A 26326-nucleotide genomic window follows, 5' to 3' on the forward strand; every position below is an offset into this window, starting at 1 on the left:
TTGGCCCATGAACTCTAGCCCTTACAGGCTAATTCTCGCACCTGGACTAGCCCATTTCTAATGATGTGTGTAAGCACCCCAAGGTGCGCTTACCGGGAAGATTCTAGCCTAAGTCCATCGTGGGTTGCAGCTGCCTGGGAGAGCAGAGCATGGCGGCTGTCCGGTCCCTCTGGAAGCAGCGCAGAGTCTGACCTCACTTCCTCTTCCGCCCAGCATTCTATTCTGTTTACTCCTCCCATCTATGTTCTAACCTATCAGGGCCAGCCAAGCAGTTTCTTTTATTGTTCAGCCAATGAAATCAACAGATTGATATGACACTCCCCCATCATATATGTATGCACATACAAACACACACTAATAAAAGAAAATGTATAATATTTGCTTATATAATCAGAAGCTGAATAGTCTCACAGTGGTTGGTTGAACACTGGAGTAAAACCAGTAGCTGCCCAGTCTCAGAAGCTCTAAGGTACAGAAAGAGAAGACAAATAAAGTACCCAGTGTGATGCTAGTAATCTGGAAGCCCTCTTGGAGAGCCTGTAATGTAAGTGTGAATTTAAAAGCTAATGAATCCATGAGACTCCTAACAATGGGAGCAAGGGCTATTCTTCAGTTTGGCTGGCTTTTGGGAACCTAGTCCTCATACTGGATAGATTTGTCCAACCTTAATACAAATGGAAGTGTTTAACCCTACTGCACCTTGATATTCCATGCTTTGATAGTCATGGGAGGCCCACTTCTTTCTGAATAGAAACAATGAAGGAGTAGAATGAGGTATAGAGGGGTTGAGGGAGGTAGTGGGAGGAGAAAAGTGGGGGGAAACTGAGGTTGTTATGTAAAATAAATAAATTAAATAGAAAGGCTGATGAATCTAGAGTCTAATGTCTGTAGGCAAAATGACAACAGCAAAATTTCATTGGCTTCAGAAGAGTTGAGCATATAAGAGTCTGCCAGCCTCCCTCTTTTCTTTTGATTCACCCCAGGTCCCCAGCAAACATTAACCCTCATATATACCCCCAGCTAATTTTATATCTCCGAGGAGAGATCAAGATGAGCATTTTTAACAAACCATCAGATCATTCTAATGTTTCTGCTTCAGAGATCATAGTTTGAAATGTCTTTACAGATCTTATTATTGTCTACCTTGGTAGATTAAAATCTGAATTCTCTGTCATCTGGGCTCTACTTCTATAGGTCTATTCTCTTCAACCATTTATCTTTTCATTCCATCCTGACTTTCAGTTGGGTTCTCAGTTTTCTCAAGATTTACCTCAGGGTTTATACCACTTTCCTGAATATTCTGTATGCAGATTTCTGCATGCTACTCCTTAACAGGTCTCTGTTAGAATGCCATCACTTATGAAAGGTCTTTCTGGAGCAGCAAACCTAAAGAAGCCCCCTCCATCTCTAACCTCAGTCTCCAACCCAGTCATTTCTAGATACCTGTGATTTCACTGTGAGCATTACTACCTGGCATTATTTTTTAAAAACATTCATCTTGCTTACCTTTTTATTACTTTTCTTTTGTTAGTGGTTGGCATGTTGGAGGAATTAACTTTTAGAAGATGGGTAGAGAGGTATGAATGGATAAATTATTATCTACAAGTATGTGAGTAGACTTTCAGAAATAGGAACATAGAGAACTAGTTATTGAATAGAAACAAATGGGAAGGGAATAACCCGAGGGGCTTAGATTAGCATCTTCATTCATAATAATTGTAAACATTGCAGTGTTAGTGACCAGATATACTCTTTAGCATAAATTACCACAATTTACTTGAATAGTGTCACATTTATGATTAGTTTTCTACCTCTGTGACCTAGGTTTTTGTGAAGCTTTCTGATTTTATAAATTGCACATCATCTGATTTGTATGGCAGTTTTTCTTTCTTTAACCTAACCTGAGTAAAGGTACTCTCTCTCTCTCTCTCTCTCTCTCTCTCTCTCTGTGTGTGTGTGTGTGTGCGTGTGTGTGTGAGCAGTGACTAACTAAAGTTTCTAGGGAAAAGTATGTGGGCTTCTGATGTGAGCCCAAAGGGGAACGGACCATTTGGAGATGTACAATGGAAAAAAATAGTGTCTTTGTCACTGTTTTATTGCCATGAAGAGTGCTCATGATCACAGCAATTCTCATAAAGAAAAATGTAAACATTAGTTGGGGCTGGCTTACAGTTCTGAAGTTTAGTCCATCATCATGTCAAGAAGATGGCAGCATGCAGATGGACATGGTGCTGCAGAAGCTAAGAGATGCATTGTATTAGCAAGTAGCAGAAAGAGATTGTGTCTCACTTGGCCTTGCTTGAGCTTCTGAAACCCCAAAACTCAATCTCTAGAGACACATATCCTCCCACAAGGCCACATCTCCGAATAGTACCATTTCCTAACAGCCTATGAGGGCCATTTTGTTGAAACAACCACAGATAGTGAGAAACAGATATGTTCAGTAGAAGATATACAGGGTTCAATTAAGTAAGTAAAGGAAACTGAGGGTTGAGAGAAACCTGGTTAATATGAAGTTCCTTTCCTAATGGTTTATGCAATGGTTGTATGCCTTTTTTCTATTATTGTCTTTGTTGTGGAGCTATGTGCTTCAGATTTGGACCAGTAAGACTTATTGGGTACCAAGCCACATTCTATTACCAACTAATTATGAGCAGATTTTTTTTTAAAATCTCTGAGCCTCAGTTTCCTCATTTTAAAAATGAGTGTCAACAGAGCTGGAGTGAAGTATACCATTGGAAGAAGCATGCTGATCTCTTTAGCCAGCCTTTTACAAAGTAGAACATATGGCTGTCACCCGTCCCCAATTCTGTTGTCATTTAGAGGTCACTAGGAAAGTGGCAGCTTAACCCTGCTCATAAAGACATTGAGTCATGTATTCTCACAGGTATTTTATGAGAGACCACTGTTGTATATTGCAAGAAGGTACTCTAATAAACCAACTTACTTGGATAAGTTCTCTGCATTAGAAAATGGTATGTCAAATCTTGCCAGACTCCAATTGCTCTATTTAATCTTTTATATGCCACACTGCTATCTGGGTCACTATGGCAGAAGTATTTATTTCTAATGCTAAAATGCCAGTCTACCAAGCTAGTTCTATTAATATTCTTTTATTTCCAGTCACTTGTCTTATAGAAAGAGCAGTCATGCAAGCCTCAGGTAGGAATATATTAGTTACACAAAACTAATATATTCTCACCATCAATTTCATTTTTCTATGAGAATCTATCTTTGTATTTAAAATAAAATATTTAATTCATTTTTAGAGAATTTCACATATATACATAAGGTATTTTATCATATTCATCCCTCCACTATTTCCTCTCATTCCTTCATATCTACCTCCACTTCTTCCCAACTTCCTGTCAGTTTTAATTTACTGATTTTAATTTGTACAGCCCACTTGCTCATGGGCATAGAGCTGGAGCATGGTCAACCTACTAGATGTAATTAATACCTTAAAAAAACTGACCATATTCAGAAGCCATCAGCTATCAATAATTCCTCTGCTAGGAGTGGAGGCTTTTGAGCTTCCTCACCATCCATGCTGAAATGTTATGATCCTGTCCTTCTTCCCCTCTTCTGCAATAATTCTTTATGTCTTTGGGTGTGGGTGATCTAGATGTCCCATTTGTGGCTGAGAATTCAAATGATAATTATTCTCTGTATTTTGACCAGTTGTGAGTTTCCATTGATCAAAGAAACTTCTCTAATGTGGTTTGGAAGTTTCACTATCTTTGCGTGCACAAATGCAATCTTAGAGGTCAGTTTGATACTTCCTCCATTTAACAAATTAATAGTAGTAAATTCAAGCCTGGGGTCTGTGATTTCCCACACTCTGAGTTCCTAGCCTGATTTATAGTACCAGCTATGCTTTTCCTCTCAAGGAGCACGTTTTAAACCCAAGAATAAAGCAGTTGGTTATCCTATAGCATTCATGCCACTACTGCACATATGGACACATCTTGCTACATTGATTGTCACTGTAGCCCACAGGGTTCATAAATAAGTAGATCATAGATTTCACAACTGGGTAAAACTGTTAATGGATTTTCCTTCCAGCAGACTGCATGGCAACTTCTGGTACTATAAAAGCCAATCAAAAGATAGGAAGCTTCCTGGTCCGTACAAACCTGATTTTACCATGTCTAATGAACAATGTATATGGTGTATTCAGCAATAGGGTCTTAATATGAGTTTATAGTTGGTTACTAGATAACAATGGAAATAACCTGTATTCTTTAAGTGATCTCCAGAACACCTCTTACACAAACCTTAAAGTTTTTGTAAAAGCATTGGGTTTTTATCGGGAAGAGCATTAACTCCTACATAGAGCAACTTCAGATAATTTTTATATGAAAATATATATATTTTAAAATCTTATAAGATAGTAGTTTTCTGTATATTGTTTTCAGATATCCTTGGGTTAGTTATACCTTCCCCAACTCCCACTTATGCCCCAATTCCTCTACTCTATTAACACTTCATATCACTGTTTTAATCTTACTCTATCCCCAAGCTGTTAGAAATCTTACAAACTGGTAGATGGGCATTTATTTGGCCTTTTCAACATCCCCAAATATTTCTCTCCCTACCCTGTCCTCCACCCCTACACCCTTCCCTCCACTTATAGCTCTCTCTCCATTATTTTCCTATTCTTCTTCATATCATATGGATTTTACTACTGCCCCAAGAACTTTCTAATTAATCTGCCTGCAGATATAGTCCTGTACTGTTAATGTAAAGGGAATAGTGAGTTATACATATCAGAATTATGCTTAAAGAATAAGTTATTTTAAAAGTGGTTATCCTAAAAGCATAGACTGTATGTACTTGGTGTAGATATGAGTGCATTTGCAAAAGCTTTTAACATTTCTTTATATGCTAATTTTTTTTCTTCTTAGTTATAGGGATGCAGAAAAGAATTTCCACAATATCTCTAACAGATGCTCCCATGCAGACCATTTCAACAAAGAGGAACTTGAAGATGTCTCGGAAATTCTCCAGTGTACTGCTAATGTACTCGGTATATTAATTATACATTTATATAATTGACAGATTATAAGTGGAAGGGGAAGCAAAGATAGTAGTGTTTCATTTTCATTTAGAGAATGTAGTAGAGAATTGGAGACCAAGAACTTGTATTTAAGTATCTAGTTTTACACCTATGAAGATATTTGAGTGATAATTACAAACATGTCACTTACTTATAAACTCAAAAATATTATATCAAATTCTACATTCTGGGGAAATGTTTTAAAATATTTCTACTATGTTGGTATTAGTCTGAAATAATCCATATTTCTCTGCATCTTACCTTCACCTGAATTTTAAGATCTTTCCTTCTTCTCAAGCTTATATTTTCTTATTTCTGCTATGCCGTTGTTACACCAAATCAGTGAAGCATGTCATCTAAAGAATTCTGTGTTTGGGCTTAAGCCTAGGGACTGTGCACCTTGAAGACACAAGTATTTACCTTTAGGATTTTGGATACTCCCAGCGTGGGTAAATGTACTGTTTTACATGGAAATAGCTAGAAATTTACAAAGGTATGGGTCTACAAGAGCACTCTACGACTGATGTCACAGTAGCAATGGGTTTAACCCTAATTTTTTTTACAGAAGTTATTTAATTTTATTTTCTAATTCTATTTTGCTTACTGTTTTTGAAGTGAATTTATTTCAGTTCTTTTTGGGATTCTCATTTTTTTTTTTTATGTCTCAGAAAAAAATAGATGGTACATTAGGAGGCGAGCAATGCCTTCACCATATGTTGATTCCGTCACTTCCTACACTGAAGACTTGAAAATAGTTGCTTACCAAATTCTGGTTCTTGACCCTCTAGGAATGGGAAAAATATTTGCACTTAACATTTTTTTTTCTCATTAGTAACCACTTGTGTCTACTTTCTATCACACGGTTTGCAAAGTAGCAATACTGACTACACCATGCTTCTCAGTTTCTGTTCACCTCATGTTGGGCCCTGTGACAGCACAGCAGAGTCCCCTCAAGAGGCCCTTATTGAGGAGAAGATAGGTGTGAATTGTGCCTTCCCTGTTTGTGTCTTTGAGTGTTAAATTACTGATTTATTTGGATCATAATGTCTGTCGCATGCTGATACAGTCTAATTTTAGTTGTCCGAAAAAGATCTACTCTTTAAAGCAATGGTAACTTTCAAAGCCAACTTTCAGTTTGCATTAATGGTAAAAATATAGTTCTATAAAAGAGGACATTTTTGGTGTTTGTTGGAAAATTTACTTATTGGTTTAATAGTGTAGTGAAATGTTTATCATAAGGGCCTGTACTGTGTGTTGTTTTAAACATGCCACTTGTTACTATAGCTTGGATTTAACTAGTGCTCTAAGGTGGTAGACAGATGAGTGCAGAGAATTAAGGGAGAGAGATGACAAGCAGTGTTGTCCTCTTTGTTATAAGGAGTTAAATATCAGTATAGTTAGGACATTTTAATCTTTTAATCAGTTTTGATGCTATTAAAGGATGTGTTGGTATTTCAATTGCAAAAATATAATTGTGATAGGATCTGAGAGGTGATTTCTGAAAGGACATCCACAGTGGGTCAAGAAAGACAAATATTAGTGTTGTACATCAACTCATTTGCTGATGAATTATAGCAATATAAAGTTTGTACTTCAGTAAGTATCAATTATTGGCTAAATAGCATACAAAACAGCTTCAGACTGTCCTTGTTAATAATCTTCTCTCACAATAATTAGGAAGTGCAGGATAGGACATTCATCAACATTTTCTATGCTTTAAAGTATGTCAGGGAGGCATACTTCTTCCAAATGTTTAACACATTTAAAATCAGACTGAGAGTCTTGTCCAGGGATTGTTTTACTTGGGAATTACCAGTGAGGAGGATGGAGGAAACTATCTCAGGGCTTATTTTTTGCAATATTTTCTTGTTATCAGAAATTCTTAAATACTGTATAATCAGAGTCTTTTGGGAATGGTTACAGACTCCAGTATCTTTATTTGATATGATGCTTTTATGTTGCTGACTTTAAAAAATAATCAATTATTTTTTATGTTAACCTGTATGTACAATTATATATATATATACACACATATATATGTATATATAATGTATATATGTGGAACTGTTATAAAGTAAAAACAGTAATAAATTAGTCCTTTATTATAACTCTTTTCTTGGAATAACTGATGTATAATTAATAGGTGAAATTATTTAGTGGACTAGAATGTATTTCACATATTTAGCATCTTGGTAAAATAACTATTCACCATTTTCACTGGTGAAATAAAATTTACAGCCACAAATAAATTCTATCCATGTAGTTTTTGTCACTCTAACTTAATAAATTCTTATACTTTCTTTCTTAAAAGTATTTTGAGTATTAATGAGATGAGTTGGAATTAAAATTGTTGGAAGGATGTGATGGTTTGAATGAGAGTAGCTCCCACAGGCTCACAGATTTGAATGCTAGATCACCAGGGAGTGGCACTATTTAAAATGATTAGGAGGTATGGCCTTTTTAGAGGAAGTATGTATCTAGGCATGGACTTTGACATTTCAAAGGCCCAGGCCAAGCCCCTGATTCTGTCTCCTAGCCAGTAGATTAGAATGTTGCTCTCTGATACTTCTCCAGAACCATTTCTGCTTATGTGCTGACATGCTTCTAGCCATGATGATAATGGATTAGCCCTCTGAAATTGTAATCAAGCTCTGATTAAATTCTTTCTTTATAGGAGTTGCCATGGTCATGGCATCTCTTCACAGCAATAGAAAAATGACCACGACAAGAAATGATTGACCCATATAGTGTTATTGTAAAAATTTTGAAGCAAGGACTAGCTAGGGCCAGGATAGACTAGGAATAAATTGGACAAAATGTAATTATACATTTCCTTTCTTAAAGTTGCTAGGAAGGTTAAAATAGGTTAATTTATATAAAATGCTTAAAAATAATCTGATATGTAACATCCCATTGCTGCATTGATGTTTGTTGTTATTCTTATTGAATAGTCCTAAAATGATCTTTTCAGTAGATCTGGGTAGTCAGTTTTGTTCATTTTGTTAATAGGTAAGGAAACTCATTTTTGTTCACTTGTTAATCTTCGGTCTATCTCTGAGCAAACAAGCTACAAGGGCACTGTTTAAATCTGGGTCATTCTGATTCCAGATACCATATTTGTTATATTGCTTTTTTTCTTACTTGTTATACTGAAAGTTTCATGTAATCTCTCCAATGCTGATTATGCTAATTTATATCACCTCTCTAGTTGTGTGAGTGACCAAAGTTGTTATTATGTGGCATTTTACTTAATCCATCATTTTGTTGTTGTTGTTTTGCAACACTTTGGATTGAACTAAAAGCATCATGCATCACAGACAAGAACTTAACCACTGAGCTATATCCCCAGCCCTAATTTAACTTTTATTTAATTCAATAGTTGCCCAAGTAGGCCTTGAAGTTATTGTGTAGCTAAACCAGGCTTTGAATATTGTGATCTTCCTATATTAAACATCACAAGTAGCTATGAAAATAGGTTTGACTCATGGTCCAGCTTTGCTGCTCGTTCAAATTGAACTTGAGATACTTGCTTGTATGTAGCAGGTAGTATCAAAGCTGTCTAAGATATTTGTCATTAGTACTGAAGATTTTTCAGAGTTAGTATGGTTTGGATTATTTCCAGTCTAGAAACAATGTGAGTTTTCTTTAGCTTTAAGGTGCTAGAGATGCAAATTTAGGGTGGTAGTGTGTGCCTTCATGACACAAATGTGATTTCACACTTATGATGTGGTAAGGACAGTACTAAAACTTCTGGCCTGAAGTTTTCAAGTAGATCTTATTGTGTTAAACATGGATCAGTATGTTAAATGTTATTGGGTTTTAAAAAAATTACATAAGGCTATGTTTCTTTTTTCTCAAAAGGAATATTTTTATTAATTCTAGGGCAAATTGACACATGTAAAGAATGTATCTTGATCACATCCACCCTTAACTTCCCCTTCCCATTCCTCCCAAACATCACCAACACATTTTCCTCCCCACTTCATTTGCTTTATTTTTTTTCTTGATTGTAATCCATTGAGTCCATAAAGTACTGACTCTTGGACTTTTGACTGATATTATTGGTTCTATCTTGTCTAGGTAAACATAGCTAATGTGGCTTCATAACTGAAACGACCATTTCATGTCTGGATGATGTAATTTCACAGCACTCTCCATCTCTGAGCTTTGTATTCTTTTTGTATCTTTTCTGTGATGTTCCTTCAGCCTTAAGTAGGAGTGTTTAATATAGATATCCCACTTGATTATTCTGGTCAGTTATGATTGCCTGAATTAACTGCTGACCACTTCAGAGTTAAGCTTTGACCAAGGTTGAGGCAACATTAATTTATGTGTTTAACTGTGAATATGTGGAAGTCAGTTTAACATCTATCGAGGTAAGAGTAGTATGTTCTTCTCTAGGCCCTATGACTTCCTGAGATATAGACTTTTTTTTTTAACCAGGTTTACAATATCAGGCATGAATTCCTTCCTGTGTTGAAGGTCACAAATTCAATTAAAAAACTATTAGCATTACAGCACCTATAAGCACATCTTGGTGATAGAGTTCAATGTCAGGTAGTTCTTGTCTTTCAGCCTGTATAGAATCTTCCAGTACTATAAAAGCAAGCAAATAGGAATAAAGCTTTCAGTTTTATTCCAGCTTGATTTTTCTGTGTCTTATAATCACACACATACACACACACACACACACACACACACATATATATATATATATGAACCAGTGGAAGTGAGTTGACTATATATATATATATTAGGATCTTACTATATGATTATAGTGGGCAATCAAGAGCAGCATCAATAAGCTGTGTTGTTTTGGAGGTCTCTGGGATCCCTTTGCAATAACTACTGGTAAAGTGTTCCATGCCTGGCCCTAAGGATTTCATTTAATATTCCTTATCCTTTTTAGGGGAATTATTGTCCACACACACAGTTTATTTGTGTTCAAACGCTCCAGTTTTTTTTTAAATTTGTATATTTTAATTACCTTATAAGATAGTGTGTTTCTATAATGATTTTTATAATTCTTAGTCTTAGTTAACACATCCCTACCCCCCTTTTCATCTGGCATTCACCCCCATCCCTACTTATACCTTTAACTTTCCTCCTACTTTTAAATCAGAAATGTTCTATTATCACTTCACCAAAAAGGCAATATTTCTGAGTCCATTCAATTATTTAAATGGAAACCTTACTTGCAACAGAGATCTTTACCTTTGGTTCTACATGAATTGAAGGAAACTCAAAATTTGACCTTCTATATATATATTTTCTTAAATAATTATGAGTAGTGTGTATTAGGCCTGTGAACGAATGACATCAACACATCACTGCCTCTAATGCAAATTGAATGCTTTCATTAATAAGTGTTCTCAGGGGAATATGTACATCAATTTAGTTAAATAAAAATGTGCAGTATGGAAACATGGGATAGTTTTTCTCCCCTCTTAGATATTTCTTTTTCGGGAGATCCACATTCAGAATCTTGTCATATTTATGCTGATAAGCCTTCACATTTGTCCCTGTATTACTGGAAAAACATGACAGTCATATTTCCTTTCTAAGCCTTTATCTTTGTCTTTCTGCATGTGTATTTTCTTTTATCACTTTATGTTGTACATCACTTCTCTAGGTGGAAGTGAGCTGACCTCTTACATTTCTCAATTCTTATAATTATCTGTTGTCCTTTCACCTAACGTTTTCAGGAAGTAGGCTTTTACTTTTCTCTTTCATTTTAAGTTTTAAATAAACTTTAATTTTTCATATAGGTTTATATTTGTAGAAATATGATAACTATAGAGAAAGTTTTCACACATCCCACATCCATATTGCCATTTCTGGGAAGACTTCATAAATGGTATTTGGATTCCAAATAGTGAACCAGTACTGGCTGTTATATTACTAAACTAGCTCCATGCCTTATTTGAAGCTTTAGATTTCTCTCTATTTCTGTGATAAAGTAACATGACCAAGTCAACTTATAGAAAAAAGAATTTACTTGGGTTTATGATTCCAGAGGGATATGAGTCTATTACCATCACCACAAGAAACCATGGAGCAAGCTCAGAGCTCACATCTTAAACACAAACAGGAAACCCAGAGAATGAACTGAGACTGATGTGAGACGCTGGAACCTTAAAGTTTACTCCTCAGTGACATACTTCCTCCAGCAAGACCACACCTAAGTTTCCTAAAATAGTACCAACAACTGGAAAAAAGTATTTAAATGCCTTGGCTTATAAGGCCCATTCTTATTTAAACCTTCATATTCTTATTGCTTTAATATCAGTTTTTATTTTCCTAGACGTTTTGTTATTCCAAGATTCTCCTTATAACATCATGATTTTATATCTAGTTGTTATGCATTCCTACGGTTTCTCATTAGACTTGCCTTATGAGGATGTGGTGTTTCAGAGAACACTGTTCAGCTCTTACAGTTTTAGGCTGCCCTCTGCCTCTCTTCTCTTTCTCTCTTTGCCATCTAGCACTATAAGTTGCTTCTGACTCAAATTTTCTGTCCTGGCTTATTATCATCATCGATATCTCCAAGGAATCTTTGTTCTTTTTGTTGGCAAATGCCATTAGAAACTAACATTTTGTTGTTGTTGTAGCATGTTAAATTTTGTGATATAAAATATTTTACATGTTTTATTTTATTATTTATTTACTTATTTATATTAAAAATTTCCACCTCCTCCCTTCCTTCCTTCCCCTCCCCCTGTCCCAACTCCCCTCCCCCTCCCTCTCCAGTACAAAGAGCAGTCAGGGTTCCCTGCCCTGTGGGAAGTCTAAGGTCCTCCCCCCTCCATCCAGGTCTAGGAAGGTGAGCATCCAAACAGACTAGGCTCCCACAAAGCCAGTACATGCAGTAGGATCAAAACCCAGTGCCATTGTACTTGGCTTCTCATCAGCCGTCATTGTCCACCATATTCAGAGAGTCCGGTTTTATCCCATGCTTTTTCAGTCCCAGTCCAGCTGTACTTGGTGAGCTCCCATTAGATCAGTCACACCGTCTCAGTGGGTTGGAGCACCCCTCGCGGTCCTGACATACTTGCTCATGTTCTCCCTCCTTCTGCTTTTCATTTGGACCTTGGGAGCTCAGTCCAGTGCTCCAATGTGGGTCTCTGTCTCTATCTCCATCCAATGCCAGATGCAGGTTGTATGGTGATGTGCAAGATATTCATCAGTATGGCTATAGGATCGGGCCATTTCAGGCTCCCTCTCTTCAGCTGTTCAAGGAACTAGCTGGGACATCTCCCTGGACACCTGGGAACCTCTCTAGAGTCAAGTCTCTTGCCAACCCTAAGATGGCTCCCTTAATTAAGATAGATACTTCCGTACTCCCATATTCACCCTTCCTTTATCCCAACCATCCCCTCCCCTTCTCACTTTTCTCTCCCCATCTCCCCTTACCCCAATCCTACCCCCAGCTCCAAGTTCCCAATTATTTCCCGGCAATCTTGTCAATATCCAGAAGGATAACTACATGTTTCTCTTTGGATTCACCTTATTATTTAGCTTCTCTAGGATCACGAATTATAGGCTCAAAGTCCTTTATTTATGGCTAGAAACCAATTATGAATGAGTACATCCCATGTTCCTCTTTTTGGGTCTGGATTACCTTACTCAGGATAGAGTTTTCTATTTCCATCCATTTGCATGCAAAATTCAAGATGTCATTGTTTTTTTTACCATTGAGTAGTATATTCCACACTTTCTTTATCCATTCTTCCATTGAAGGGCATATTGGTTGTTTCCAGGTACTGGGCATTACAAATAATGCTGCTATGAACATAGTTGAACAAATGCTTTTGTGGTATGATAGGGAATTTTTTTGGGTATATTCCCAGGAGTGGTAGCTGGATCCTGGGGTAGGTATATCCCGAATTTCCTGAGAAACCGCCACACTGCTTTCCAAAGTGGTTGCACATGTTTGCATTCCTACCAGCAATGGATGAGTGTACCCCTTTCTCCACAACCTCTCCAGCAAAGGCTGTCATTAGTGTTTTTGATTTTAGCCATTCTGACAGGTGTAAGATGGTATCACAAAGTTGTTTTATTTGCATTTCCCTGATCACTAAGGAGGTTGAGCATGACCTCAAGTGTCTTTTGGCCATTTGAACTTCTTCTGTTGAGAATTCTCTGTTCAGTTAAGTGCCCCATTTTTAAATTGGGTTAATTAGCATTTTAGAGTCTAGTTTCTTTTTTATTATTAAAATTGTTTTTTATTAAAAATTTCTGCCTCCTCCCCGCCTCTCCCCACTCCCCATGTCCCACTCCCTTCCCCCTCCTTCTCCAGTCCAAAGAGCAGTCAGGGTTCCCTGCCCTGTGGGCAGTCCAAGGTCCTCCCCCCTCTATCCAGGTCTAGGAAGGTGAGCATCCAAACAGGCTAGGCATCCACAAAGCCAGTAGATGCAGGAGGATCAAAACTCAATGCCGTTGTCTTTGGCTTCTCAGAGGCCCTCAGTGTTCACCATATTCATAGAGTCTGGTTTTATCCCATGCATTTCCAGTCCCAGTCCAGCTGGCCTTGGTGAGCTCCCAATAGATCAGCCCCACCATCTCAGTGGGTGGGTGCCCTCCTCGCGGTCTTGACTTCTTTGCTCATGTTCTCCCTCCTTTTGTTCCTCATTTGGACCTTGGGAGCTCAGTCCAGTGCTTCAATGTGGGTCTCTGTCTCTATCTCCATCCATCGCCAGATGAAGGTTCTATGGTGATATACAAGATATTCATCAGTATGGCTATAGGATCGGGCCATTTCAGGCTCCCTCTCCTCAGCTGCCCAAGGACCTATTGGCTACATCTCTCTGGACTGCTGGGAACCCCTCTAGAGTCAAGGTTCTTGCCAACCCTAAAGTGGCTCTCTTAATTAAGATACATATTTCCATGGCCCCATATCCATCCTTCCATTATCCCAACAATTCCATTCCCCCCAGCTCTCCCCATCCTTCCCTTCTCACTTTTCTCTCTCCGTTTCCCCTTTCCCACATCCCACCCCACCCCCAAGTTCCCAATTTTTGCCCAGCAATCTTGTCTACTTCCGATATCCAGGATGATAACTGGATGTTTTTCTTTGGGTTCACCTTCTTATTTAGCATCTCTAGGATCGTGAATTATAGGCTCAATGTCCTATATTTATGGCTAAAAACCAATTATGAGTGAGTACATCCCATGTTCATCTTTTTGGTCTGGGTTACATCTCTCAAGATAGTGTTTTCTATTTCCATCCATTTGCATGTAAAATTCAAAATGCCATTGTTTTTTACTGCTGAGTAGTACTCTAATATGTATACATTCCACATTTTCTTCATCCATTCTTCCATGGAAGGGCATCTAGGTTGTTTCCAGGTTCTGGCTATTACAAACAATGCTGCTATGAACATAGTTGAACAAATACTTTTGCAGTATGATAGGGCATCTCTTGGGTATGTTCCAAAGAGTGGTATTGCTGGGTCCTGGGGTAGGTATATCCCGAATTTCCTGAGAAACTGCCACACTGCTTTCCAAAGTGTTTGCACAAGTTTGCATTCCCACCAGGATTGGATGAATGTACCCCTTACCCCACATCCTTTTCAGCAAAGTCTATCATTGGTGTTTTTGATTTTTGCCATTCTGACAGGAGTAAGATGGTATCTTAAAGTTGTTTTGATTTGCATTTCCCTGATGGCTAAGGAGGTTGAGCATGCCCTTAAGTGTAACACCCGGTTTTGGTGTTACACCCTCGGTACAGTTCGCGCGCAGCTGTACCGAATGCGAGTCCGGGCAAGGGCCTGGAGATTGAACACAAGACACAGAGACCAGGGTCATTCGATAGGAGATCAAGCGAATGCCGTTTATTCAGACTTGGGGAAGCCCTTGGCTATATCTTTAGAAGTCAAAGAAATAAGTCATGGTTATTGTGTAGTTTTCTCCAGGCACCTGTAACATGTTCCATGTGCTGTGTTGGCATGAAGGTAACCCAACTGGCTACTTGACTGATAGTTCTTTTGCATATGGTATCTAGAGCAGCAAGGGGATGTTCACCAGCTGACATAAGGGACATCAGAGTTCTCTATCCTTCCACACATTTGCTTATTTAAAAAAAATGAACAATAGGACTGTGTATGATAAGAAGTTAAATAATTAACAGCAAAAGTAATTTAAAAACTTTTAAAGCATACTTTGTTAGCATCTAATGAAGCACAATTAATAAAAACTCAGAGAGAGAAATTGGGGTTCAACCTGAAGATACAAAAAGCAAAATAGCTGCCACTAACTTTACCTCGACCTCAGTCAGAAATGGCGATCCTGCCTCCAGGAATCTCAGAAGGAGACTGTGTCTGAGAGCTGTCTCCTTCCATTTTATAGTTCTCTCTAGGTCTGGGGTTAAAGGAATGCCCTACCCAGTTTCTATGGCAACTAGAGAGACTACTGGGATTAAAGGTGTGTCTTACTACTGCATGGCTGTAAGATTTAGCAGTGTGGCTGTTTTACTTTCCTGATTCCCAAGAAATCTTTACTTATTAAAATACAATTGAAACGGCACTACAATTTAACTTTTGCCTACAGTTTTTGGGAGAAGTGGGCCCCTCTCAGTTGTCTCATTAAATCTGATTTTGGAAGAAGTTTGGGAAAGAATGTGAAAATGGATTTTCAAACATATAATAATTATATCAGGCAAGTGTGTTTCAATAAATTGTAAAAGGTAAGAGAGGACAATATCAAATTCAAGGAAAGACAAATAAGACTATTAAGCATAATAAAGATAAAAGAATATACCAGTTTGTGTAATGATAAAAGCATTTCTTACAGATCTCTTAGAGCAGGAACTAAGTTGCAATGAATATCACCTGTCTTATTTTTGCTTTTTCACTCTAGAGACCTGGGCAGATCAATACTATTGCTATCACTTCTTTCTGGCTCTATTGTTATACAGTGTATGTGGAAGAGTAATCCTGTAACAGGCCCATGTAAACTGAGTGATGAGACTGTTATCTCAAGAGGTCACATTGTTAGTTAACCTTGAACATCAAGCCTACAAAACTAAAGTTAATGTGAAATGCTTTAACAAAAGGATTTTTATCATTAAATTTTTCACTTATTTTCATTTCACAGTCCTTTTAAGGATGCCTTTGTCAAACTGACTTCTTAATTTGGTTATCACAATGCCAAGACTATAGAAAAGTCTTAAACTATTTAATGTATTTAAAATGAATAGTCAAAATAATATTGTTGTTGACTATTCTGTTTCATCTCTTCTGGAGAGAGGGAACATCCTGAGGATGGTAGAGGCGAGGCCAGCCAATTAAACCACACACTGCATAGATTGTTGTGTAATAGGCCATTAAAAAAGGAAGGAGGATTTTGGGAGGGTAATATCTCCGGATCTTTCTTTTTTTTTTTCATTTTTTTTATTTTATTGAGAATAAGAAAAAAAAGTTTCCGCCTCCTCCCAGCCTCCCATTTCCCTCCCCCACCCCCCAATCTTCTCCCCCTCCCCCTCTCTTCTCCCCCTCCCCTCACGCCTCTCACCCTCCCTCCCCTATCCAAAGAGCAGTCATGGTTCCCTGCCCTGTGGAAAGTCCAAGGTCCTCCCCCCTCCGTCCATGTCTAGGAAGGTGAACATCCAAACTGGCTAGGCTCCCACCAAGCCAGAACATGAAGTAGGATCAAAACCCCTTGCCATTGACCTTGGCTTCTCATCAGTCCTCATTGTTCGCCATGATCAGACAGTCCGGTTTTATCCCATGTTGTTTCAGTCACAGTCCAGCTGGCTTTGGTGAGCAAAAAAAAAAATTGCCGGGGACAAAATTGGGATCTTGGGGGTGGGGTGGGTTGGGGATAAGGGGGGACAGGGAGAGAAAAGTAAGAAGGGGAGGATTGGGGGAACTTGGGGAAACGGAAGATTGGGATAAAGGAAGGTTGGATAGGGGAGCAGGGAAGCACATATCTTAGTTAAGGGAGCCACCTTAGTGTTGGCAAGAGACTTGAACCTAGAGTGGCTCCCAGGAGCCCAAGGCGATGTCCCCAGTTAGTCCCTTGGGAAGCTGAGGATAGGGAACCTGAACTGACCCTATCCTATAGCAATACTGACGAATATCTTTCATATCACCATAGAACCTTCATCTGGTGATGGATAAAGATAGAGACAGAGACCCACACTGGAGCACTGGACTGAGCTCCCAAGGTCCCAATGAGAAGCAGATGGAGGGAGAACACAAGCAAGGATGTCAGGACCACTAGGGGTGCACCCACCCACTGAGACAGTGGGGCTGATCTCCGGATCTTTCTAACATGAAAGGACAAGAAAAGAATTAGCATTACAGTCTGACAAACATTGTAGAAAAGTATTTTCAGTATATCACAGAGTTTTAAATGATTTATTCATTGGTATATGATGATATACACAGAATTACTCTCAGAGTGGGTGAGTGTACAGGTGTCATCAAAACCACCCAGAAGAAAAAATCTAAACTGAAGAACTGTGGTAATTAATATTGATTATCAACTTGAAAAAAGTCTAAAATTGCTTAAGAGACAAGCCTCTGGACACACCTGCCAGGATGGGAGTAGGTTAAGTCAGATGAGATGATCCACCTTGACTGTGGGTGGCACTATTCTATGAACTGAATTCTACAGACAGAATAAAAGGAGAAAAAGGTCTGAAATCAGCATTCAACACTCAGTTTTTGCTGCTGTTCCAGTTATGATGGAAAGAACCTTCAAGCTATGAGCCAAAATAAGCCTTTCTTTCCTTAAAACAGCAACAAAAAAGAGAATGTTCCACTCCTGTTTGATTTTCAGAACTCCTTATAAGACAGATAGACTGTATAAGAAATGATATGTAAGCTATAGGTATTAATTTCCGTCAAAGTTGAAGGAGATTCCACAGTCTGCCTCCATTCCTTTTTGGATAATACCTTTATTCCTGATTTTCCCTCACACCATCTTCAATAAAGGGCAACTCTGTGTGCCTGATTACCCCATAATGCATTGCTGTAAGGTAGAGTTTCTTTTTCTAGGACACCTGAGAATGAGTATGTTAAAGAAATAGACATCTTGATTCACTCTGCTCAGATTTCTACTTTACTCTTGGCTTCTTTCATTTTTGTGAATGAAAGAATGCTAGTCATTTGAAGTCCTACAATTTTATAATTGTTTTGCTTCTTTTTCCATGGAGTCTATAAAAATGCATGATTTATTCTGTTAAGCTAATGTAAACACTTTATTTCCACTGGAGAGCTCGATGCTCTTACGCTCACATGCACCACAGATTGTCATTTATCTATTTGGTAACCACTTTCCACTTAATGAACGCATAGTTTTTGTGTGACTGTCCATGTTTTGTGTGTGTGTGTGTGTGTGTGTGTGTATGTGAGTGTGTGTGTTTTCATCTGGTAAGGATTAGTGAAATCATAAAGAAAAAGAAAAAAATTGTGTTATTTTAAATAATGAGATATTAAAGAGAAGATGAATTTCTATATCATTAGGATTTTAAAAACTCCCACTCTCGGGGTCAAGGGGAAGGAAGAGATGAATGAAAAAAGAAAGTAGGAACTGGGGACTGAATACAGGTCCTCTTTGGGGCATTACATGCTCTTAACCACTTTAGATAAGCATCTTGAAAGCTATGGATCCAAAACCTTATAGCCCATGTTCCTAATTTTTCTATTCTTTTTTTACCATTAGGTCTGAAGTTCCAGGAAATTCAAGAAAGATTTGGTGAGGAATTCTTTAAGATATGCTTTGATGAAAATGAGAGAGTCCTTCGAGCTGTAGGTGGCACATTGCAGGACTTCTTCAATGGTTTTGATGCATTGTTGGAGCACATTAGGACTTCTTTTGGGAAAAAGGCCACTCTGGAGTCATCATCATTCCTATGCAAAGAGCTCCCTGAAGGTGCTCTTATGCTACACTACTTCCATCCTCATCATACTGTGGGGTTTGCAATGCTGGGAATGATTAAGGCTGCAGGAAAGAGAATCTATCACTTGAATGTAGAAGTGGAACAAATTGAAAATGAAAAGTTTTACTCTGAAGGCTCAAACCCAAGCAATTGTAGTTGTCTTTCTTTCCTTATCAAAGAATGTGAAACTATTCACATCACAAAGAACATTCCACAGGGTACTTCTCAAGTTCCTGCAGACCTCAGAATCAGCATCAGCACCTTCTGCAGAGCTTTTCCATTCCACTTGATGTTTGACCCCAGCATGGCAGTTCTTCAGCTTGGGGAAGGCCTGCGAAAGCAGCTTCGATGTGACACTCACAAAGTGCTGAAGTTTCAGGATTGTTTTGAGATCGTCTCTCCAAAGGTTAATGCCACCTTTGAAAGGGTCTTGCTGCGACTCTCTACCCCATTTGTAATAAGGACCAAGCCTGAAGCTTCTGGTACTGAGAATAAAGACAAGGTACGTAGTCATAGACTCCAAATACATGAAGGGATCTAATGTAATGGATAATTATTTCAGCAAATTACATGCTGGTCATAGTTGCAACTATTTAGGCAAGGAAGCTTGAAGCACTATTTATAAGATTACTGGTCCCTGAATGTACGTAGAAAAACTTGGCTGTATTCCCAGGCCTTTTACATAGTGTCTGCCTCATTTGTTAATTTATTTTGGCACATAAAAGGAAGACATTTACCTTTTTATTGATTTTATTGAGCTGTACATTTTTCTCTGCTTCCCTTCTCCTCTCTCCTTCAATCCTCTCCCATGGTCCCTATGGTCCCAAGAAGACACTTATTAATAATAGCCACAGCAATTACAAAACAATAAGACTCAATAAAAGTCTAACATTATAAATTCATGAATGTCTCTGTGGACAAGTCAAACTGTGAGAGAAATTTCAACATGTGGGGATTGTCCAACTTACCATTAAGAAAACAAAGAGAAAAGCCTGATGCATTGTTATTATGATCTCCTTTAAATTTCAGTCTCAGAACATTCTATTTATGTCATGTATATGTCAAAAGAAAAAAATCTATTCTTCCAATGTTTGCTGTGAACTAATTAAATTTTAATAATCAAATTAAGAGTTATCCTCTAAACAACTTAATTTCTTGAGAAAACACATGCATAGTATTTTCAGTCTAGACTTCTGTTTCTTGAGATCATTGTAAATCTTGGTCATAAAACTATAAGTAATTAATAAAAGATATCTAAAATCTAAATATAGCTGAGTTCAAGCAAACATCTGTCTCTTAGATACTTGTTTTGAAAAAGACAACAGTAAAGTCAATATGAAATGTAAGAAAAATCTCTTGTGACTCCTTTTGCCTTTTTGGTGACATACTTTGAGCAATCCATAGGAAAGAAATTGTATGCAGAGCTTTGTCTCCTGCCTGCCTGTTTCTAAATTCCCAGTAGTAACTTCCCAAATTATCACACAGAGGCTAATATTAATTATAAATGTTTGACTGATAACTCAAGCTTATTGCTAATTTACATTTAAAATTAATTTAAATTTTTGTTAATCTATGTATTGCAATGTGGTCAGGGCTCTCCAGTCTTCTGGCATCTTGCTTCTTGGGTGAGTAGTTCATGTCTCCCCTGACTCCTCCTCTCTTCACCCAAGTCCTCAGTTTGATTGTTCTGCTTAATCTTATCCTACCTTGCCATAGACCAAACAGCTTTTATTAGCCAATGGGAATAATACATATTCACAGCATCTAGAAAGATCATGCCATAGCAAAAAAAAAAAATCATGTTAATTTTCAGGGTAGATGTTTGACTGTATAGTCATTTGGTTTCCAATAAGGTACTTTTCAATCTCTTTCTACCAGGATAAACAAAGCTATTTTAGGCTGTTCTTCTGGATTCCAAATGATTTGGGGAAGCTGCTGGTTTTCGGAATGAACAAGGAGGAAGAGGGCAGAAACAAACACAAAACTGAATAAATGAATAATCGATCTGAATGAAAAAAATAAAAGAAAAAGGGCATGATTACTCCTAGATGTGGCAGAGGAGACAGTTCATTATAGATATGTAGTTAGATACATAGTCAGAGGCAAGGATTTTGAGGAAAGTCCAGAGTGAACTTGAGCAGATTGAGCTGGACCATGTTCAGGGAGAATGAGGGGAAAAGATAGGGGAAGGAGGGGAACCAAGTGTAGTAGTCAGGAGGTCAAAGGTCCAAAAGAGGGCAGTTTGTGTCTGGATTACATAGGAAAGAGAATCTGGGGGAAGGGCATCCTATACCTCTCCTAGGGTTGGAGAGTTCAGGGTAGAGGGCAGTGTATGTGAGCCATACCCTGTAACTGGGAGAAGTCATGCCACATCAAGCTTTGCTATGTTAAATATGGACCTCAGCCTTTTGTCCTGGGTTTGAAACTTAACACCACCCATATTCTGAAGTGTCTGCAATGATAAGTAAAAGAAGAAGTGGCTTCTGAGAATCATTGTTAATGAGCTATTAAAGAGCTTTATGAATGATTAGTTTTATGATTTTGGAGTTTAGTGGAAGAATTTTAAACAAGACATTGGAGAATGATAGAAATATGTACTTTTATTTCAAATGGCTAAATAAAGTGATCTAGAAAATTCACAAGTAACATTTTTGTCATATAAGTCCAATGGTTTGGAAGTGCTTGAGGACAGACTTGGGTTCCTACTTGACACATTTTGATATTTTAGTTTAAAACTAACTAAATATTATTGGTCCTATTTGACCACATAAAATATTTTATTAATATTTTAACATGCATGCTCTATGATTGATAAACACTGTGCATTCTGAAGCCTTTTCAGATTGGGAGAAACTTGTCAAATGTGTATATTTTGACTACATTTGTAGTTGCTTTTTATTTGTTTGTTTGTGTTTTGTTATTTTGAAATAGAGTTTCTCTGTGTAGCTGTGGCTATACTGGAGCTCATAATGTAGACTATGCTGGCCAGAGATCTGTTTGCCTTTGTCTCCTAAGTGCTAGGATTGAGGGAGTGCATGACTACCACATAGCTCTAGTTGCTTTTTAAACCTGTAATTATTTTAGCTTTTACATTTTGAGAATATCAAAACTGTCAGTTTTGTTTTATAAACCTTTAATATTTGGCTAGAGATTTTGAAGCATTTTTGACTTTAAAGTAAACGCTAGACTTATAAAAAATGCTTAATTGAGAATATATTTTTACAAATGTTAATTTCTTTATATATTATACAGATTTAAGGAAAAAAAACCCTGCAGTTTAAAGTTACTGCTTAGACTTCTTCTATATTTCGCTGGGCTTGGAATTCTATTTAATTTGTATACCAGGATGAGAAATAGACATAATGAGATGATGACTCAAATGTCAAGGCCCCCTGCCAATTCCAATAATAAGGATCTGTGCTCATTGAGAGGATGCAATTATCATTTAAACATGTCGGTGATGGTTTAAAAATAATGCGATAGAAGGATCTTTAGTTAGAATGGAATAGTAATCTGTTTAACCTTATATTTACGTTGGTGCTCACTCACTCATATTTGCCAGAATGAGGAATTTGTGATGCTACAGTTATCTCCAGTTGAAAATTGCTCAGTTAAGGTCATAGCCTTTTGAAAAATAAAAAATCCTTTGAATTAGTATGTCACCAGATACGCTGTATACAATTTTAAATATGCAAATAAGAAAGAAAATAAGACTTGAAAAGTATTTTCTGTTTGTTAAATTTGACCTTGAAAGGAATAATTTTTTCATAAAAGCTATCCTTGATGGATGAATCCATGTGCCGGTAGCCTCTCCTTCTTTAGTCAGCTCTAATAAGAAAGTACTCATATATATATATATATATATACAAAATATATAATGTATATATATTTTTTTATTGAGAAAAGGAAAAAAAGAAGTTTCCGCCTCTTCCCAGCCTCCCATTTCCCTCCTCCTCCTTCCACCCTCCTCCCCCTCCCCCACTCCTCTCCCCCTCCCTCTCCAGTCCAAAGAACAGTCAGGGTTCCCTGCCCTGTGGAAAGTCCAAGATCCTCCCCCCTCCGTCCATGTCTAGGAAAGTGAACGTCCAAACTGGCTAGGCTCCCACCAAGCCGGAACATGAAGTAGGATCAAAACCCCGTGCCATTGACCTTGGCTTCTCATCAGCCCTCATTGTTCGCCATGATCAGAGAGTCTGGTTTTATCCCATGCTTTTTCAGTCACAGTCCAGCTGGCCTTGGTGAGCTCCCAATAGATCAGCCCCACTGTGTCAGTGGGTGGGTGCACCCCTCGTGGTCCTGACATAGAAACACAGAAAACAATCCAAAGAAAGTACTCTCTTAAGATAACTTTAGGACTCTATTAGCAGGTCTAACATTAAAGTCTTTCATTATTAACTTTCTTTGCCTATGCACTAATTAGTAATGAGCCATCAACTGTTGTTAAAAAGAAGAAGCCAGCAGTTCATCTTAAGCCACATGATGTCAAAACATTTTCAGATTTAACTAAAATGCTTTGGATAAACCATGCTCTTTGTCATTTTTGCATTCCTAGGCACAGGTTAACTGTATAGCTGAGTTGAACATGAGTGATTTGATTAGACAGTAACGAAAGGAGGCCAGCACCCTCAACTCCAAAATATGGACTTGATCCTGCTATATGGGTTATGGGTGTGCAATGGTAGCAACATTCATTTTTTTTGTATTTTTAAAAGCTCAACTTCCTTTTCATTATTTTCTCCATTTAGCATAGGTTGTTCATTAAAAATGGATAATCTGATGCCTTAGTCAGTGGTTATGAAGAGACACCCTGACCATGGACAGCTGGCTATAAGTTTCAGAGGTTTAGTTTATCACGGCAGGGAAGCATGGTGACATTAATGCAGACATGGTTTTGGAAAAGTACCTGAGAGTTCTGCATCTAGATCTGCAGGAAACAAGAAGAATGAAAGCCAGCAGGACTGGCCTGGGTCTTTGACCTCTCACAGTGACAAACTTCCTCCAACAAGATCACATTTAATCCAGCAAGACCACACTTCCTACTCCCTCTTATGTAGTATTACTCCCAGATGACCAAGCATTCAAGGCTGTAAACCTATCGGGGACAAGTCTTTTTGATACAGTCACATTCTACTCCCCGGCCTTCAAAACCTTATACCTATACTATAACATAAAAACATGGATTTAGGCCAACTTCAAAAGTCCTCATAGTCTAACACTTTAAAAGTCCAAAATTCAAACTCTCTTCTGAGACTTAAGATGAACTTTTACTGTAACCTCCTGTAAAATCAGAACCAAAAAAGCAGATCATAGACTTGCAACATATAGTGGTACAGAATATACATTACCGCTCCAAAATGGAGGAACGGGATCACAGTAAAAGAATTCTGGAAAAAAATGATCTAAAATAAGGGCAAACTCCAAAAATTGCTTCTCTATGTCTGGTCATAGTGTTTTTATTTTAACATTTTTTTATTTATTAAAAATTTCCATCTCCTCCCCTCCTCCCATTTCCTTCCCACTACCCCCTTCCCTCTACAGTCCTAAGAGAAATCAGGGTTCCTTGCCCTGTGGGGAGTCCAAGGCCCTCCCCCTCCATCCAGGACTAAGAAGGTGAGCATCCAAACAGACTAGACTCCCAAAAAGCCAGTACATGCAGTAGAATCAAAACCCAATACCATTATCATTGGATTCTCCGTTAGCCCCAAACGTCAGCCACATTCAGAGGGTCCGTTTTGATCACATATCCATTCAGCCCCAGTCCAGCTGGCCTTGGTGAGCTCCCATTAGATCAACCCCACCGTCTCAGTGGGTGGACGCACCCCTCGCAGTCCTAATTTCCTTGCTCTTCTTTTCCCTCCTGCTCTTCATCTGGACCTTGGGACTTCAGTCCAGTGCTCCAATGTGGGTCTCTGTCTTTATCTCCATTCATCGCCGGATGAAGGATCTATGGTGATATTCAAGATATTCAGCAGTGTGGCTATGAGATAAGGCCAGTTCAAGCACCCTCTCTTCTGCTGCCCAAGGACCTAGCTAGGGACATCCTTTTGGACACCTGGGAACCCCTCTAGAGCAAAGTCTCTTGCCAACTCTAAAATGGCTCCCTTAATTAAGATATCTTGTAGGGATAAGCCCTCCCCTTGGGGGCGGGCTGCCCTCAGGCGTATGTTTACTGATATAGTGCGCGGGCAGAGGCTGCGCGGGCCCTTCCGCTTGCTCTCCTGTTTCCGCTGGCTACCCCGCTGGAACCTTGGTTTTGTGAGTCTGGTTTTGTTATTAAATTTGTTTAAATATCAATTACTGGTGATTTATTGATCCGACCGCTGCAGTTGGCGCCCTATTCCCATATCCACCCTTCCTCCATCTCAACCATCCCACTCCCGGGCTCTCCCCAATCCTCCCCTTCTTCTCTCTCTTTTCCCCCCTCTCCCCTTCCCCCACCCCATCCCTACCCCTGTGCTCCCAACTTTTGCCTGACGATCTTGTCTACTTCCAATTTTCAGGAGGATAAATATATGTTTTTCTTTGGGTTCACCTTATTATTTAGCTTCTCTAGGATCACGAACTATAGGCTCAATGTCCTTTGTTTATGGCTAGAATCCACCAATGAGTGAGTACATACCATATTCATCTTTTTGGGTCTGGGTTATCTCATTCAGTAAAGTGTTTGCTACTTCCATCCATTTGCATACAAAATTAAAGATGTCATTGTTTTTTTACCGCTGAGTAGAACTCTAAATGTGTATATGTACCACACCTTCTTTATCCATTCTTCCCTTGAGGAGCACCTAGGTTGTTTCCAGGTTCTGGCTATTATGAATAGTCCTGCTATGAACATAGTTGAACAAATGCTTTTGTAGTATGGTTGGGCATCTCTTGGGTATATTCCCAAGAGAGGAACTGCTGGATCCTGAGGTAGGTAGACTCCAAGTTACCCGAGAAACCACCACACTGATTTTCAAAGTGGTTGTACAAGTTTGCATTCTCACCAACAATGGATGAGTGTTCCCGTTACTCCACATCCTCTCCAGCAAAGGCTATCATTGGAGTTTTTGATTTTAGCCATTCTGACTGGTATAAGATGGTATCTCAAAGTTGTTTTGATTTGCATTTCCCTGATCACTAAGGAGGTTGAACATGACCTTAAGTGTCTTTTGGCCATTTGATCTTCTTCTGTTGAGAATTCTCTGTTCATTTCAGTACCCCACTTTTTAATTGGGTTATTCTGAATTTTCATGTCTAGTTTCTTGAGTTCTTTATATATTTTGGAGATCAGGCCTTTGTCTGGTGTGGGGTTGGTGAAAATCTTCTCCCATTCAGTAGGTCGCCTTTTAGTCTTAATGACAGTGTCCTTTGCTTTACAGAAGCTTCTCAGTTTCAGGTGG

The 26326-nt window shown here is 38.4% G+C and overlaps 1 protein-coding gene across 1 annotated transcript in view; it reads left to right on the forward strand.

The window, feature by feature from the left end:
- The window catches only part of Gucy1a2 (guanylate cyclase 1 soluble subunit alpha 2), a 224792-nt gene that overhangs the window by 50201 nt on the left and 148265 nt on the right, over positions 1-26326 (forward strand). The window contains exons 3-4 of the mRNA XM_050126600.1: positions 4908-5029; positions 18728-19446. Coding sequence (XP_049982557.1) covers positions 4908-5029; positions 18728-19446 — 841 coding nt within the window. The remainder of the gene's footprint in view (positions 1-4907; positions 5030-18727; positions 19447-26326) is intronic.

This window comes from Alexandromys fortis, unplaced genomic scaffold, assembly GCF_014885135.2.
Source record: "Alexandromys fortis isolate MF-2015 unplaced genomic scaffold, M_Fortis_MF-2015_v1.1 scaffold_245, whole genome shotgun sequence".
In the NCBI taxonomy this organism is placed as follows: domain Eukaryota; kingdom Metazoa; phylum Chordata; class Mammalia; order Rodentia; family Cricetidae; genus Alexandromys; species Alexandromys fortis.